This window comes from Arachis duranensis, chromosome 9, assembly GCF_000817695.3.
Source record: "Arachis duranensis cultivar V14167 chromosome 9, aradu.V14167.gnm2.J7QH, whole genome shotgun sequence".
NCBI classification, from domain to species: domain Eukaryota; kingdom Viridiplantae; phylum Streptophyta; class Magnoliopsida; order Fabales; family Fabaceae; genus Arachis; species Arachis duranensis.
The window spans coordinates 117,366,280-117,381,912 of NC_029780.3; the positions used below are offsets into that span (position 1 = coordinate 117,366,280).

General features: G+C 28.4%; 2 protein-coding genes across 2 annotated transcripts; both read right to left on the bottom strand.

Annotated features, from left to right (window-relative positions):
- Positions 1–6,465: 6,465 nt before the first annotated feature.
- On the bottom strand, positions 6,466–7,659 carry LOC107467738 (putative F-box/LRR-repeat protein 23). Its single transcript, XM_016086913.3, has 2 exons — positions 7,322–7,659; positions 6,466–6,847 (listed from the first exon to the last, which is right to left on the bottom strand). The coding sequence occupies exons 1-2, from the start codon at positions 7,657–7,659 to the stop codon at positions 6,466–6,468; spliced, it is 720 nt and encodes a 239-aa protein (XP_015942399.1).
- Positions 7,660–9,251: 1,592 nt separating this feature from the next.
- On the bottom strand, positions 9,252–10,556 carry LOC107467737 (putative F-box/LRR-repeat protein 23). Its single transcript, XM_052254436.1, has 3 exons — positions 10,207–10,556; positions 9,407–9,792; positions 9,252–9,289 (listed from the first exon to the last, which is right to left on the bottom strand). Exons 1-3 carry the CDS (start codon positions 10,554–10,556, stop codon positions 9,252–9,254), a joined length of 774 nt encoding a protein of 257 aa, XP_052110396.1.
- Positions 10,557–15,633: the final 5,077 nt, after the last annotated feature.

The window sequence follows — 15,633 nt, forward strand, 5'->3', positions numbered from 1 at the left end:
TAAGACATTTTGTTATTACCTTTTTATTATAGGCTCTCAAAAACTTCTCTATATACCACATTCATCGTGCAGTAATTTCCAAGTGTATTAACCCATGCCATATACGTGATAAGATTAAAATTATAATTTTAAATTATTTTTTAAGATTAATTTAAATTATAATAATTTGATTAATAAAAATATAACATATTATGTATTATTTGTTTTTTCTTAAGTTAGTGTTAAATATATTAACTCTAAATAGTTATTAATTGATTTTAGTAATCTACTTTTTTCAATAAATCAAACATATATACTCAATGTGACCATAAATAACTTAATAATACTTCGACCCACCAACAAATTTTTATATGTTGTTTTACTGTCAAATAAGAACATATCAAAATTAGCTCAAAATAAATAATAAATTATTAGAGAATTTTAATGCACAAAATTCTCTAATAAACAATGAATAATTTAAATCTACTAAAAAACAACTCAACACTTTTCTTTGATGCCTGCAAAACATATACCTAAAATAATATTATATCAATGTTAGTATACAGTTTTACAATCATCGACTGTATTTACTATACATGACTCCTTCTTAAAAGTTATTCTATACACGTGTGCAGTCGGAAGATAAATTACTGGACTTTATTTTATTTTTCTAAATTATTATAAGTATGCATTATTCATAAAATGCTAATTATAATATTGTAATATAATTATAATAAAGATATTTTTCTAAAATAAATGTAGAAGAGAGAATAGTACTTTCATTTTAGAGGGAAAATAAATTCATGAGAAATTGACACCTCACTTTTATTAGTTGATAATGTATTAAATATTGATTTTATATAATTATAATAAAATTATTTCTCTAAATTAGTATAATCATGCATTATTCGTTAAATGTTAATTGTAATATAATTATAATAAATATATTTTTTTAAATAAATTTAAAAAAGAAAATAGTGATTTCATTTTAGAGAAAAAATGAATTCACGAGGAATTAACACCTCACTTTTAGTAGTTGGAGAAAAAAATCCAATTTTAGTATATTTTGTTATTATTATACATTTTTCTCTAATCATATATCCACTGTTTTCTTTTCTTTGTTTCAACATTTTGAACATATTTGTTGTATTTAATTTAAATAAGTAATAAATTATCTTATTTTAATTTATTCCTTAAATTTATATATCATAAAAATTAAATCAAATAATTAATATCATAATTTTAAATTATGTGATACTTAAATATCTTTTCAAATCAATTAGTTGATATAATTAATTCATCATAATGAATTGACTTTAATGAGTTAAACAAAATAATACAGAAGCATGCTACGTTGATTCTAACATTAAAGGTAAAAATTCGATTTTTATATGATAGGATAGATAATATAATAGACGGCGAGAAAGAGAAAGATAAATATTTTAGATCCTAAGTTGTTTCATTTGAATGTTGCAATGTGAGTATCACATCCTTTTACTTATTCTACCCTATGGACCCTTTTGTAACTTTATTTCAGTCTCAATAGAATTTCACTACCTTTGAGTACTAAATTAAAATTCAAAATGAAACTAAAAAAAAAAAGTAAATTGATCTATTTTATCATGTATATTATAAATTAATGAATTAAACTAACTGATATAATGAATTATAATTAATTAATTAATTGGTATAAATTATAATAAATTATATGATATTTAAAAAGAAAATAAAATGAATAAAAGAATAAAAAAATAGAAGAATAGAAGACTACAATAAAATAAATTGAATGTAAGTTTTTTTTTTCTTTTTACAAATTTTATATCACATCTGCTTCAATAATAATAAATAAAAATACATCAACTTAATATCTAAGAAAAAAGGATGAGATAAAATCATAACACAATTCTAAAATAAAAGCTTAAATTAAAACATAATATCATTGCACAATACAAATTAAAAGTAATTTCACACTACAATATACCACATAAATAGATAAATGACTTAAGCTTAATTATGGATTTTTTATTTATTTATGCAAGCATGATAACACCATGGTCTATAAATGCTTAATGGATAACATATCATATATTGCTCTAAATGATGAGCACGGGAGTTGAAGAGTGTGTGCTAATTTGTGTTCATGATAGTTGCCTTCTTGTGACGGCGCCTCATATGAAGAAAAAGAATTGTTGTAAAAGCTACCCAATGAAAAAGTAATTGATAAATGAATGATATTTTCTTCTAGCATATATGGTCTTTTATAGTGGTAAAAAAAATGGAATGAATAAAATTTTGTATTTTTATATTAGAAATAGAATTTGATATTTATCCTAATAAAATTAAATAACTAATTAGTTATATTTAAGTAAATAAAATAAATTAAATAAAAGTATTTCAAAGAATTAATCAAATCAATTAGTCGATACAAATAATTAGTATAATTAATTTTATTTGATTTATTGAATTCAAAAAATAAATTAAAAAATAATTGATTGAATTAATTAGTTGATATAATTAATTTATTATAATTGATTGGATTTAATGAATTAAAAAAATAAATAGGAAAACATAGAAGACAATGATTTTTTTAATTAAATTAATATGTATTTATTGTATTTAATCAGTATGACTAACAAATCATCTATGTTATTATATATCTTATTTAATCTTGCATGGCACGGATAATTATAAGTTATATTTTGATTTCTAATTATTTACGTATATATATGATTAAAATATATAACATAAATATCGTAATTATTATAATTCTATGATATAATTATAATTAACATATTTTATCATAATTAAATATTGATTTGATATAATTATAATAAAAATACTTTTCCAAAATAATATAATCTACAATTATTCATCCACTAATTATTTGGCAATAAACCTTAATATGATTTTTTACATCTCCGCTATGAAAAATAACTACTTAGATATAATATGTAACATATTACTACCTGTATAAGTTAAGACACAAACACAAGATTTAGTTAAAGTGATTGAAACTTTTACCAAATAGAATATGACCTCAATCGAATAAAAAATGGTACTCGATTTTGCATTAATTAGCTAGTCGAAGAAATAACATACTCATTCATTATTCATGTTTTATTATATTTTTAAATAATATATAGAAAACTTATATCCTGTGTATAAATATATGACTATTAGTAATTTTATTAATAAACTTTTTTTTAAACTATTACTAATTTCAATTTTAATAAAAAAATCTGAGAAAATAATTTCGCTTGCCATAAATAATATACTAAAACTGTTAGTATATTATCTTCTATATGATTAATTAAATTTATCAATGATTTTTCCGTGTAAATTGTTATTACCCAATTTTTAATAACTACTTAATATACAAAATTTGAAATAGGAAATTGTTATTACTAATTCAATTAACTGGTTAATTGAGTAATAATTGTCAAATTATTAAGGTGTAAAATCATTGATTTACTCAATAGATTTTCATATATTATTTATATTTCAAGTAATAATTTGAAATTACATTATCTACCCAGTTAATAATACTATTATTAATAATTATTTTTTGCATTGATTTTTAAATCAATTATTAAATAATTATTTTTGTTAAGATAATTGTTTATAAATTATTTCAAATTATATTTTGTTAAGATATAATTATTTAGATTATTACTCATGGCACGGGTATAATTTTATTTTATACCAATTAATCAATTATAATTATATGACACGGGTATAATTTTAATTTTATCCACCGATTATTGGCAAATAAATTTTATTCCAATTATAAATAAAATCTGTTTCTATTGGCAAATAAATTATCTTTAGGTCAACGATTTAATATATGTGTAGATTCATTTTTTGTCAAATATAATGAAAATACAAATAAAGAAATAAAGGATAAAAATAAACTTAATAATATCTGACACTACTTCATTTTATTAAATTATTTAAAAATAGTAAATCTACAAAAAATAATCGTAATATATAAATTGAGGCAATAATTTAAAATTCTATAATTATAATTTAATCAAATACTAATAGTAAAACCAAATTACCTAAACAATATTGAACCTATTCTAGTCCTTAGTCACGTATAGTATAGAATCATTCTTGTAACGACAACCAACTAAAATAATATCGTAAGTTTCAATATTTAGAATTCGTGCAAAATCAGACCATCCTCTTATTAGATAAGCTTCATCATCCGCTATCCATGCAATGCGGCAAGGTATAAAATTGTCACACCGAGAAACCAAACTAACTCTTATTCCCCTCAATGGCATTGCATGCATGCAAAAGAAAGCTGGTAATTTCTGAAAAAAATCAAAATATGTTAAAAAATTATTCTAATAATGAACAGCTTAAACTAAAAAAATTTAAATATATTACCAATAGTTGAAATTGCATATCTGAATTTGTCACGAATTTAGAAAAATTGAACTGAAACTGAGGGAATTCAATTTCATTATGTGCTCCACTTCGAAGATTTTCAGGCAGACATAAAAAGCATGGAGGGGATGGAACTTGAACTTGTCCTATAAGGTTCCGTGGATACAATTCCTCAATAAAAAATCGAGCTCCTCCTAAGAAATCTAACTTTAACCACATTCTATTGGATTGATCATAATAGGTGAGTAGATCCAACCATTCTATGATAAAGTAGAGACTATTGCCTCTTCTTTGAACACTTATATTCATGTAGTTGGAACCTGAATCAGTGAAGACAACTCGATGAGGTATTTCTTGGAACTCGAATCAGTAAAGACAACTCGATAAAGTATTTCATGGATGTGATGCATTGTAAACGATTGTGACAAAAGACAATTGAACTATAACATTAGACGATAAGAATAACTTAGAGTAACAACAAATAAAAAATTATCAAAAGGATAATATAATAGAATGAATATATAAAAAAATATTATAAAAAATTATAAATTGTACCGTAAAATGATCAACTTCAATAAAAAAAATGAAGAATACGTTCTTATTCTATGAAGTAGTAAAAAAAACACTAAATATAAAATTATGAATTGACTCTCAAATTTAGATTCATGTATCACAGAAAAACAATATATATAGACTTTAGTAAAACAAAAATAAATATGTAAATTACCTATTATTAAGGTAATTTTTTAATAATGCATTAAATTTTGATTTGATACATACAATTATAATAAAGATATGTTTCTAAATTAGTATAATTATATATTATTCATTAAATATTAATTACAATATAATTATATTAAAGATATTTTTTATAAAATAATTTAAAAAATTATTTGATATACGTGAATCGGGTAACAAAATTTTTTTATTATTATTATTACTATTATTGATTATTGATAAGTAGTTTAATAGTGCATTAAATATTGATTTGATACAATTATAATGAAGATATGTTGCTAAATTAGTATAATTATATATTATTCATTTAGTATTAATTATAATATAATTACAATAAAATAATTTAAAATAGAAAATTTTTTATTCATTTTGGAGGAAAAACAGAGGCATGAGAAATCGACACGTCGCTTTTAGTAGTTAGAAAAAAACCCAATTTTAATATATTAAGTAGATTTGTTGTCCTATGCTCTTTCTATAAATGCCAAATATGCAATTCTAATTGCATTGTGTCCTTTATAAATTATAATAATGATTGTACCATAATTTGATTCCAATAATTTGTTTCCAACAATCAAATCAGATATGATTCTTTCCTCCTTTACCTCTGAGAGTATTACACTCTTTATTTTTTTCAAGTGCATTAGCATTATCCTCAAATGAATCTTTATATATTTATGTATATCTATTTTGTATTGCAACATATAGTTTATACAAGTGATTGATTTAATAAGTAATTTTAATATATATTTAGGTTGATTTTTATTAAGCGAACAATCTAAATCATCATATTATAATTTTATATTTTACATATTTAATTTATTTTTAAAGATTTGGAACTCTTTAAAAGAAAATTATAAATGAAGACTATAATATTGTCTCAACAAATCTATGTTATCCAAGAATTTCAAACATTTCTTTATTTCCCACAAGAGATAAAAAATTAAAAACAAAGCAATAAAATAAACATGACCTATGTAAAAAATTATAATTTAAAAAAAGAAAACACTAGATTTTAATAGTTCATCTGCATCTTTCATTTCATAATATATGTTTTTTCGATTATTAATTTTACATTCTTTTCTTTTATGTTTCTTCTTCCCTTTGAATTTAGCACTATACTTCTTTCCCCTACTTGATCTTGAAATTAATCCTTTATACAGTAATCTTTGACTTTTGATACTTTTCCATATAGCATCTATGTCCTCCCAATTTGCTGCATCCAAATTTTTTGTCTCTCTATATCTTTTTTCTTTCTCGTCCCGCTTCTCGCATCGATACTTATATGCTGCAACACTGTATTCGGTTTCATAACTTAGTCCCCAAAATTGAAAGCCATCAAGAGGTGCATCTGGATTTCTAAAATCTTTTAATCCCTCCCAACTCGACTTTTAGACACATACGTAAATCCAAAGATTCAAGATGAGGACAACCATCAAGAATGGCACTCAAGCCACTATTGTCGAAATAGTTATCAACAAGTTGGAGATGGCGTAAGTTGGACATATTTTGTGCAATAGCAAATGCTTCTTTGTTACCGCCATCATTATTAAACTTGAATGATTTCAGAAGAGGACAACTTCGGCCTATTACTTCTAAAGCAATACTAGATACATAGGGACAAAGGATAATATCAAGTTCCTCCAACAATGAAAGTTTTTCAGTCATCTCACATAATCCTTCGTCTGAAATTTCATAGAAGCATTGAACAAGTCGCAGGCGTCTCAATTTATAACATCCCCTGTTAAAAATCACCATACAAATTAAACTGTTAGTAACATAACAATAATATGTATTATCTGAGCTTCACTTAGAGAAGTAACAAGATATATACTATGCTTTACATAGCATAAATTCTAACAACTATCTTCATGGTTAAGCAACATATAAGTGTGGTGTAAGTAAAATTGACACTGCAACAAAAATAAGGTGACTGCTTCATGAGATTAAAACTTGTTTATAATAATTATGACACTTCAAACATGTGTGAACGTCCTTAATTTTCAATATATATCTTGTTCTTCATCCATGCAGTAGTTAATAATAAATGTTGAATTCATAAAGCTTGTAACAATTTTCAACAATTATAATTCAACTTCAATTCTTCAACTCGATTATAAATTATTGATGAGCTTAGTATAATTACCAATACTATACAAACATCACAGTAAAAATCATATGCCAATAAATGAAAAATGAAAAACTTTGAACTTACGAGTCAATTATGTATCTGAGGAGATCATCGGTACCAAAATACTCGATACTTATGTCTTCCAACTGGCCACAGCTACGATCAATTGCATGGCGGCACATCTTCTCCAATTTATAGTCCACCGAATTGCGAATCCCAAGATCGCACATGTTGATGGTGCGCCACATGAGCGGATCCATGCAGATGCTCCACCATTGACGGCACACCCGCTGGACGCTAGCCAAGATGTCAACCGTGGAAAGCCTCGAGAAGATCATCAAAGTTAGGTCGTTCGGAAGACCAAGCCAGATTCTCCCGGCGGTTTTGCGTTTGCGGCTGCGCTTGATAGTCCATCTGGCCATTGGATGAGTAAGGAATTGAATTTGTGGGTTGTTAGTGTTGGAGTGAAAACAAAAGCTTTTTAAATAACATGTGAGTGATTAGAATCCCTATTTTAATTGCGTGGGATGCAAGTCATTAATATTTATTTTCCTATTCCTTCCTTTGAAACCGTCCTCTCCTATGATGAAGCCTCGACTTTCTTATATCTCATCTCTTGAAATATGTGGCCAGTTATTAGGTATTAATTGAGTACTTCAAATGCATATAGATATAGTAAGATGATTTAGTTTGTTCCAAATTTAAAGAAATTGTTGATATGTTGTTTTTTTTTAACTATTCTTTTATAAATTTAATTTTGATGTTATGATATTTAATATTTTACATTTCCATTCAATCATATCTGTTTCTTTAAATAACCATTTACGTATTGATTATTCAAAATTATTATTTTTACTGACATAGTAATACATAATTAAATATTTGTGTAAAATTATATATTAAAATTAAATTTATTTTTTATGCTTTAACGTGTGTTCACGAGTTTTGAAATATTTTGAAATTAAAGAATGAAATTATAAAAATTATATATAATAAATATTTTATATTTTTAACCTATTTTAAACCAATAAGACAAAGACAGATTTTAAAATTACTAAGTTCTTCAATTATCTTTAATTTCTATATTCTATATTTATAATTAAATTACAAAATCAACATCAAATTTGTTGAATAATGGGCAAACTCATCTGAGCTTTTTACCGATTTCAAATTTAATTTTTTGAGATGAAAAAAAATTTGTTTAGTGAAAAACACTTGCAATCCTTATTTTATTTGTTGTGCTTTCTCTTTCTATAAATGTCAAATATGCAATTCTAATTCCATTGTTGTCCTTTATAAATTATAATGATTGTACCATAATTTGATTCCAAAAATTTCTTTCCAACAATCAAATCAGCTATGATTATTTCCTCCTTTGCCTCTAATAGCAATTCACATATTATGCTAATGCTAATCCACTTTTTCTTTTCCATATATTTGCTTGATCTGATCTGTTATGCTTTCTATGTAGATTCCAAATAAATATAGTAACATCATTTAATTTGTTTGAAATTTCATTAAAGGAACGAATTTTGCTGGCGTGTTTTACCTTTTAACCAATTTGTTGACGGGTTCTGAAACAGAAAATTTGTGGCACATGAACTTATTTATGAATATATCATTTTTCTTATTGTTTGTAACTCTTGGACATGATTATTTAATTTTTTTTGTGCAAGAAAACTACAACAGGAATAGACACATAAACAACATAAAGAGTAGAGTGGCTATGTCTCAACTTAGAGGTGCTGAAAAATAAAAATCACTAATACTATTGTAATAGAGGTCTAAAACAGTTTTTGAATCAACTTCAAACTAAATCTTATTATGTCCACAATCAGAAGTCAAATAAGAATATAGACTTGATTAAACCTATATTTTACAGAAACTTAAAACTTGTATAAAAAACAATTAAGGTGGAAATTCAGGTGCAGTCGACTTCAAGTAAAGTTATATCTAAGAGTCGTTAGATGATCTGACTGATTTGACTAAATTTTCATCTAACGACTCTAAAGTATTAACTTAATGTGAAGTCGAGTTCACTTGAGTTTTTACCTAATAATAATAAGAATAATAATAAGAATGAGAATAATAAAGTAGAAAGAATATAGTTTGAGTTCGATGTAAATTTTGAAGTAGGTTTTGGTATTGGTGTCACTAATTGTGCATCACTTCTTGTCTTCAATATCCCCTCCACCTCGACTATGTCACATTCGTGTAAATCCAGATATTCAAGATGAGGACAACCATTAAGAATGGCTCTCGAGCCACTATTATTGAAGCTGCTTGGAACAAGTTGGAGATGACGCAAGTTGGACATATTTTGCGCAATAGCAAATTCTTCCCCAGTATTGTTACGATTGTAGTTAAACTTCAATGATTTTAGAAGAGGACAACCTCGACCAATTGCCTCTAAAGCAATACCAGATACATTGAGACAAAGGGTAATTTCAAGTTCCTCCAACAATGGAAGCTTTTCAGCCATCTTACATAATCCTTTGTCTGAAATTTGATTCAAGCATTGAACAAGTCGCAGACGTCGCAATTTATGACATCCCCTATTAGAAATCACCATACAAACTTAATGGTTAAGCAACATATAATAAGTGTGGTGTAAAATTGACACTGCAACAAAAATAACGTGTCTTCTTCATGAGATTAAAACTTGTTTATAATAATTATGACACTTCTTCAATCATGTGTGAAAATCCTTTAATTTCAATATATATCTTGTTCTTCATCCATGCAGTTACTCGGTTATGTTTAATCATACGTACATACACTTGTCTAATTAATAATAAATGTTGAATTCATAGAGCTTCTAACAATTTTTAACAATTATAATTCAACTTCAATTCTTCAACTCGATTATAAATTATTGATGAGCTTAGCATAATTACCAATAAAAATTATATGCCAATAAATGTTAAAAGAAATTTCATACAATGAAAAATGAAAAATCTTGAACTTACGAGTCAATTATGTATTTGAGGAGATCATCGGTGCCAAAATACTTGATACTTATGTCTTCTAACTGGCCACAGCTACGATCAATTGCATGGCGGCACATCTTCTCCACCAATTTATATTCCACTGCATTGCGAATCCGAATGTCGCACATATTGACGGTTTGCCACATGAGCGGATCCATGCAGATTCTCCGCCATCTACGGCACACGAACTGAGCACTGGTTAAGATCTCGATTGCGGTAAGTTTCCCAATGATCATTACAGTGAGGTCGTCCGGAAGATGCAACAAGTTTAATTTCTTCGCAGCCTTGCAATATTGGATCTGACGTCCATTGCGATTTACAAAGTTCATAGGTAGGCAAATGAGGAATTAGGGTTTGAGTTAGTTGTGATTTTTAGGAATAGATTTTGGTGTTGGTATTGATATTGCCTCCAAGCCCCAATTATATATCTACGCGATTAGTATTTTGCTAATTAATTTCTTTTTTCTTTTTCTTTTTTTTTCTTAATACTGAATCTCTTTGCGTTTGACTCAAGCCTAAATATAGATATAACAGATAGACGAGTGCATAAATTACCGTGTTCTAAATCTAGACAACAGACGCCAAAATAAAACTAATAACAATTAATAGTATCTTGTGGGATACTAGCTTAAATGTTTAAATTGATTTTTTTTTTTTAATATAGTCTCACCACTAAATTTAAAATAAACCTAGGTTGTTAGACAATATAGTTCATAATTGAAGAAAATCTCAAATAAAATATTTGAAATGGATTTAGTTCAACTTAGAGGGCAAGAATCCAGAGCGTAGGGATCAAAACGCAATGATATGTAATAAAAAAAAAATGTCGCTACGGAGTCGATGAGATATTTGTATAATGTGTACAAGGTGTACAATAGACTGTTTTTTAGCCTAATATAAATTAAAAATAAAAGTTATCCACGAATAATAAATTTAAAAGCTCTCATTCAATTATTTCACATTAAATTTAAAATTTTCAACACTCAAAGAAAAAAAGACAAAAAAGAGGTATAATGATAATAACAGTAATCATTCTTTTTTACTAAAAATATATTGTTTTTGATTTACTTGCTTTTGACTTTGTTACTTAGATTATTTTTTTATTAGTTTAATATTGATGATGATTAATTATAATAAGAAATTAAGAATACATAAAGAATACAAAAAGTTAATCACAAAATATTTTTTCAGATTTATATTTTCAAAATGAATGAAAACATATGCGAAAAAATATTAACAAAATTTTAAGAGATTTATGCGAAAATTAAAAGAATGAAGCCACACACGATAATTCTCATTTGAGGTATTTTATACTTCAACTCGTACGTGTATATTATTTCTCAGATATTCTACCTTATTATTAGACTCTTAATTCAAAAAAATAATATATTTTTATCCAAATTTACTATAATTTGGATTGAGTAATTATATAATTATTTAATGTCATGCATGAAAAATATTTCAAATAAACACATTATATGTATAATAATATATGAGAGGTACCAATTTACCCTTTACTTTCTAAAGTTTAATTTTAATACATTGATTGACAATATAAAATATAAAAATTAATGTTTATTTTTTATTTTATATATAAAATTTTTTGAATAATTGAAGATACAAATTATTAAAGACTGACAATTTTAGTATAGAAAAAAGAATTGACTAATGTTAATTAGTTTAAATTTAGGCATAAATAACAAATTTTTATCACGTAAAATTTTTCATTGACAATAATTTGAAATAAATAATTTAAAAGTACGTAAAAAAATGATAAAAATATTCTTCTTATAAAGAACTTTATGTTGTAACTTCTTGGTGATTCTGTTTAGAGTTTATGTTCTTATTTATTCTGTCCTTATTATTTATGGATAGTTTAAATATGATTATTTGGAATATTAGGAGTGCTTCTAATAAGTTAGCCCGGGTGCATTGTAAGGAATTTGTTAGGAAATTTAGACCTGTTTTCTTTATTGTGGTTGAAACTCACTCACCTTTTCAGCATTTAAAATTATTTTGGGAAATGTTGGGGTATCACTCTGTTGGTATAGTAGAAGCAGAGGGGCATAAGGGAGGTATTTGGTTTCTATCCTCTATGAAGGGTGTTTGTTGTAAGTTCATTAATGCTTTTGACCAGGGTGTTACTGTTGAGGTTCACTTTAATAATTTAATTTGGAGGTGTAGTGGCATTTATGGCAGTCCTCAATTTAAGAAAAGGGTTCTCCTTTGGGATTATCTTGTTGCACAATCCATGGTTTTTCAAGGACTTTGGATTGTTCTTGGTGATTTTAATGAAGTCAAATTTTCTCATGAATCTAAAGGCTGTCAATTTTCTCATCAACGAGCAGACATGTTTGCTACTTCATCAGGGGATAGTGGTTTGTTTGATCTGAAGACTATTGGGAGGCAATTTTCTTGGTACAGGAGGGTGAAAAATTATGTTGACGTGGCAAAAAAGCTTGATCGAGTCTGTATAAATAATAGTTGGTTATCTATCTTTCCAGAGGCTTATGCAGAAGTTTTAAATAAGCTTCAGTCTGATCATTGCCCTATTCTGGTGCGTTGTAAAGGTCGTCCTCAGCCTAAAGGGAATCGACTTTTCCGATTTGTTGCTGCTTGGGCTACTCATCCTGGGTATAGGGATATTGTGAACCAGTCATGGTGGTCTGGTAATAGAGGGATTCATGGCAAGCTTTCAGAAGTACAGAAGAATTCACTAGAGTTTAACTCGAAGGTATTTGGTAACATTTTTGTTAAGAAATCTGAATTAGAGCACCAGATTAATTATTTACAAAAGCGTTTGGAAGTGGTGGATAATATTTATTTGCGTCAGAAAGAGCAACAGTTGCTTGATGATTATAATAATACTCTAGTGCAAGAAGAGCTCCTATGGTTCCAAAAGTCTAGAGAGCAGTGGGTTAGGTTCGGGGATAGGAATACAAGATTCTTTCATATTCAAACTCTTGCGCGAAGGAAGCATAATAAGATTCATGGCCTTTTTCTCAAGGATGGAGTGTGGGAAACTGATCCAGAGGTTCTGAGTTAAGAAACAGAGTCTTTCTATAAAAGCTTATTCTGTCATTTGGATGATGTTGATTTGGGTTGCCTTGGTGATGTGCCTCTTCCTTCTCTAATGAGGAAGCTTGCAATAATCTTACAGCACCAGTTACTATGGAGGAAGTAAGAACAACTGTTTTTCACATGAACTCCTTTAAAGCTCCATTTCATGAAGGGTTTCAAGCTTTCTTCTTCAAAGAATATTGGGAGATCATTGGTCTTGATGTTTAGAAGATGGTTAAGCAGGCATTCTCCGGTGTTACTCTTGATCCGAGAATGTTGGAGACTTTACTGGTTCTCATTCCAAAGGTTGAATCACCGGTATCTATGAAAGATTTCAGGCCGATTAGTCTTTGCAATGTAGTTTACAAGATCATCACGAAATTTTGGTTTTCCTATTCCTACACTTAATTTGATTATGAATTGTGTCACTGCTTCTTCATTATCTATTCTTTGGAATGGGAGTCGTCTGAATGGCTTTACTCCTAGTCGAGGTCTTAGACAAGGAGACCCTATGTCACCCTATCTTTTTGTGTTGTGTATGGAGCGATTGGCATGCTTTATTAGTCATTAGGTTGATTTAGGCTTGTGGGAGCCTGTTGCTATTTCTAGAGGGGGACCAAGAATACCCACTTAATGTTTGCGAATGACTTGCTTCTATTCTGTAAAGCTACAAAGAGACAAGTGCAAAATGTGATGTTAGTTTTAGAGATTTTTTGCAAAGCATCTGGGATGAAGATTAATGTGGAGAAGTCTAAAGCGCTTTGCTCTAAAAATGTCTCTGCAACAAGGAAAGAGATTTTCACTGGGGTATCCTCTATCAGATTTGTCCAGGACTTGGGCAAGTATCTTGGAGTTACCCTTAGCCATTCTAAGGTGACTCGTTCAGTTTTCAATGGTGTCCTGGATAAGGTTCGGAGTAGGCTAGCAAGCTGGAAAGGAAGTTTACTCAATCGGGCTGGTAGACTCTGCTTGGTTAATTCTGTTACCGCCGCTATTCCCACGTACCAGATGCAGGTCTCTATTTTTCCCAAAGGAATCATTAGTAAATTGGAGTCTATGATGAGAAATTTTCTTCGGAAAGGACAAGTTGATGGAAGAGGATTGAATCTTGTTAGTTGGAAGGTACTAGTTACTCCAAAAAATATGGAGGTTTGGGGATTAGAGATCCTTATTGTGTAAATATTGCTCTTCTTGGGAAGCTAGTTTGGACTTTTTTTCTAGCAGCCAAACAAGCTATGGGTCCAATTGTTGGATGCCAAGTACCGATCATCTCTATATGACTGTTTTAGTTATCCTAAGAACAAGGACTCTCCCATTTGTAGGTATCTTTGCAAGACTTGGGAAGTGTTGAAGGATGGGTTTGCTTGGTGTATTGGAGATTTGAACCAGAATTTTTTGTTTTCTAGCTGGAGGAGAGAAGGACGGTTATCTAATGAGATGGATTATGTTCACATTTCTGATTCGAATCTCCGGATACAAGATATTTGGTCGGTTGGTAGGTGGCATTTGGATACTCTTTATTCTCCTTTATCTCAAAATCTGAAAGGTAATATTCTCTCTTACAATCCAGATGAACAAGCAGGTCCGGAAGTGTGTTGGTATTGGAGTGGGTCTGCTGTCAAAGTCTATAACTCACGCAATGGTTACTTGTGATTGTGTAAGCAACTGTTTGGTTGGGAGGAGCGGGAGAATTGGCTTTGGCTTTGGCGTCAGCTTGTTCCGAAAAAGCATAAGTTTTTGGCTTGGTTGTGTCTTAAGGAGGCTCTTCCTACTGCAAGTTTTCGCTTTAGAAGAGGGATGTCGTCATCGGATAGGTGTCCAAGATGTCTTTCTAGCCAGGAATCGGTTTTACATTGTATTTGGGATTGTCCAAAAGCTCAGGTTGTCTGGCATAGGTTGGATATTTTTTGTCATCCTTTGGATTTGAAGAACTGGTTCTTGTATCATAGCAGAGAGCATCCGTTCAAGTTCTTTTCGGGACTTTGGTGGGTATGGCGAGCAAGGAATAATGACATATTTAATCCCCATGAAACTTGGCCTCCGAAAAAAGTGATTTGTCTGGCATTAACTTCAGAAAAGGAGCTTAGGAATATTTTTGAATTACAACGTATGTCCCTTCCCTCTACTCTAAATGGTTTTTCGAATCCCCCATCCATTGGTACTTTTAAGATTAATTGTGATGCTAGTTATTTTGGTTCGGGTGATAGTGTTGGTTTTACTTGTGTTATTAGAGATTGTAATGGGAGTTGGCAAAGGGGTGTTTTGGAATGATTGAGAGTAATAGTATTCTTCAAGGAGAATTGTTTGCTATTTGGAGAGGATATTTCTTAGCTTGGGATGTGGGTC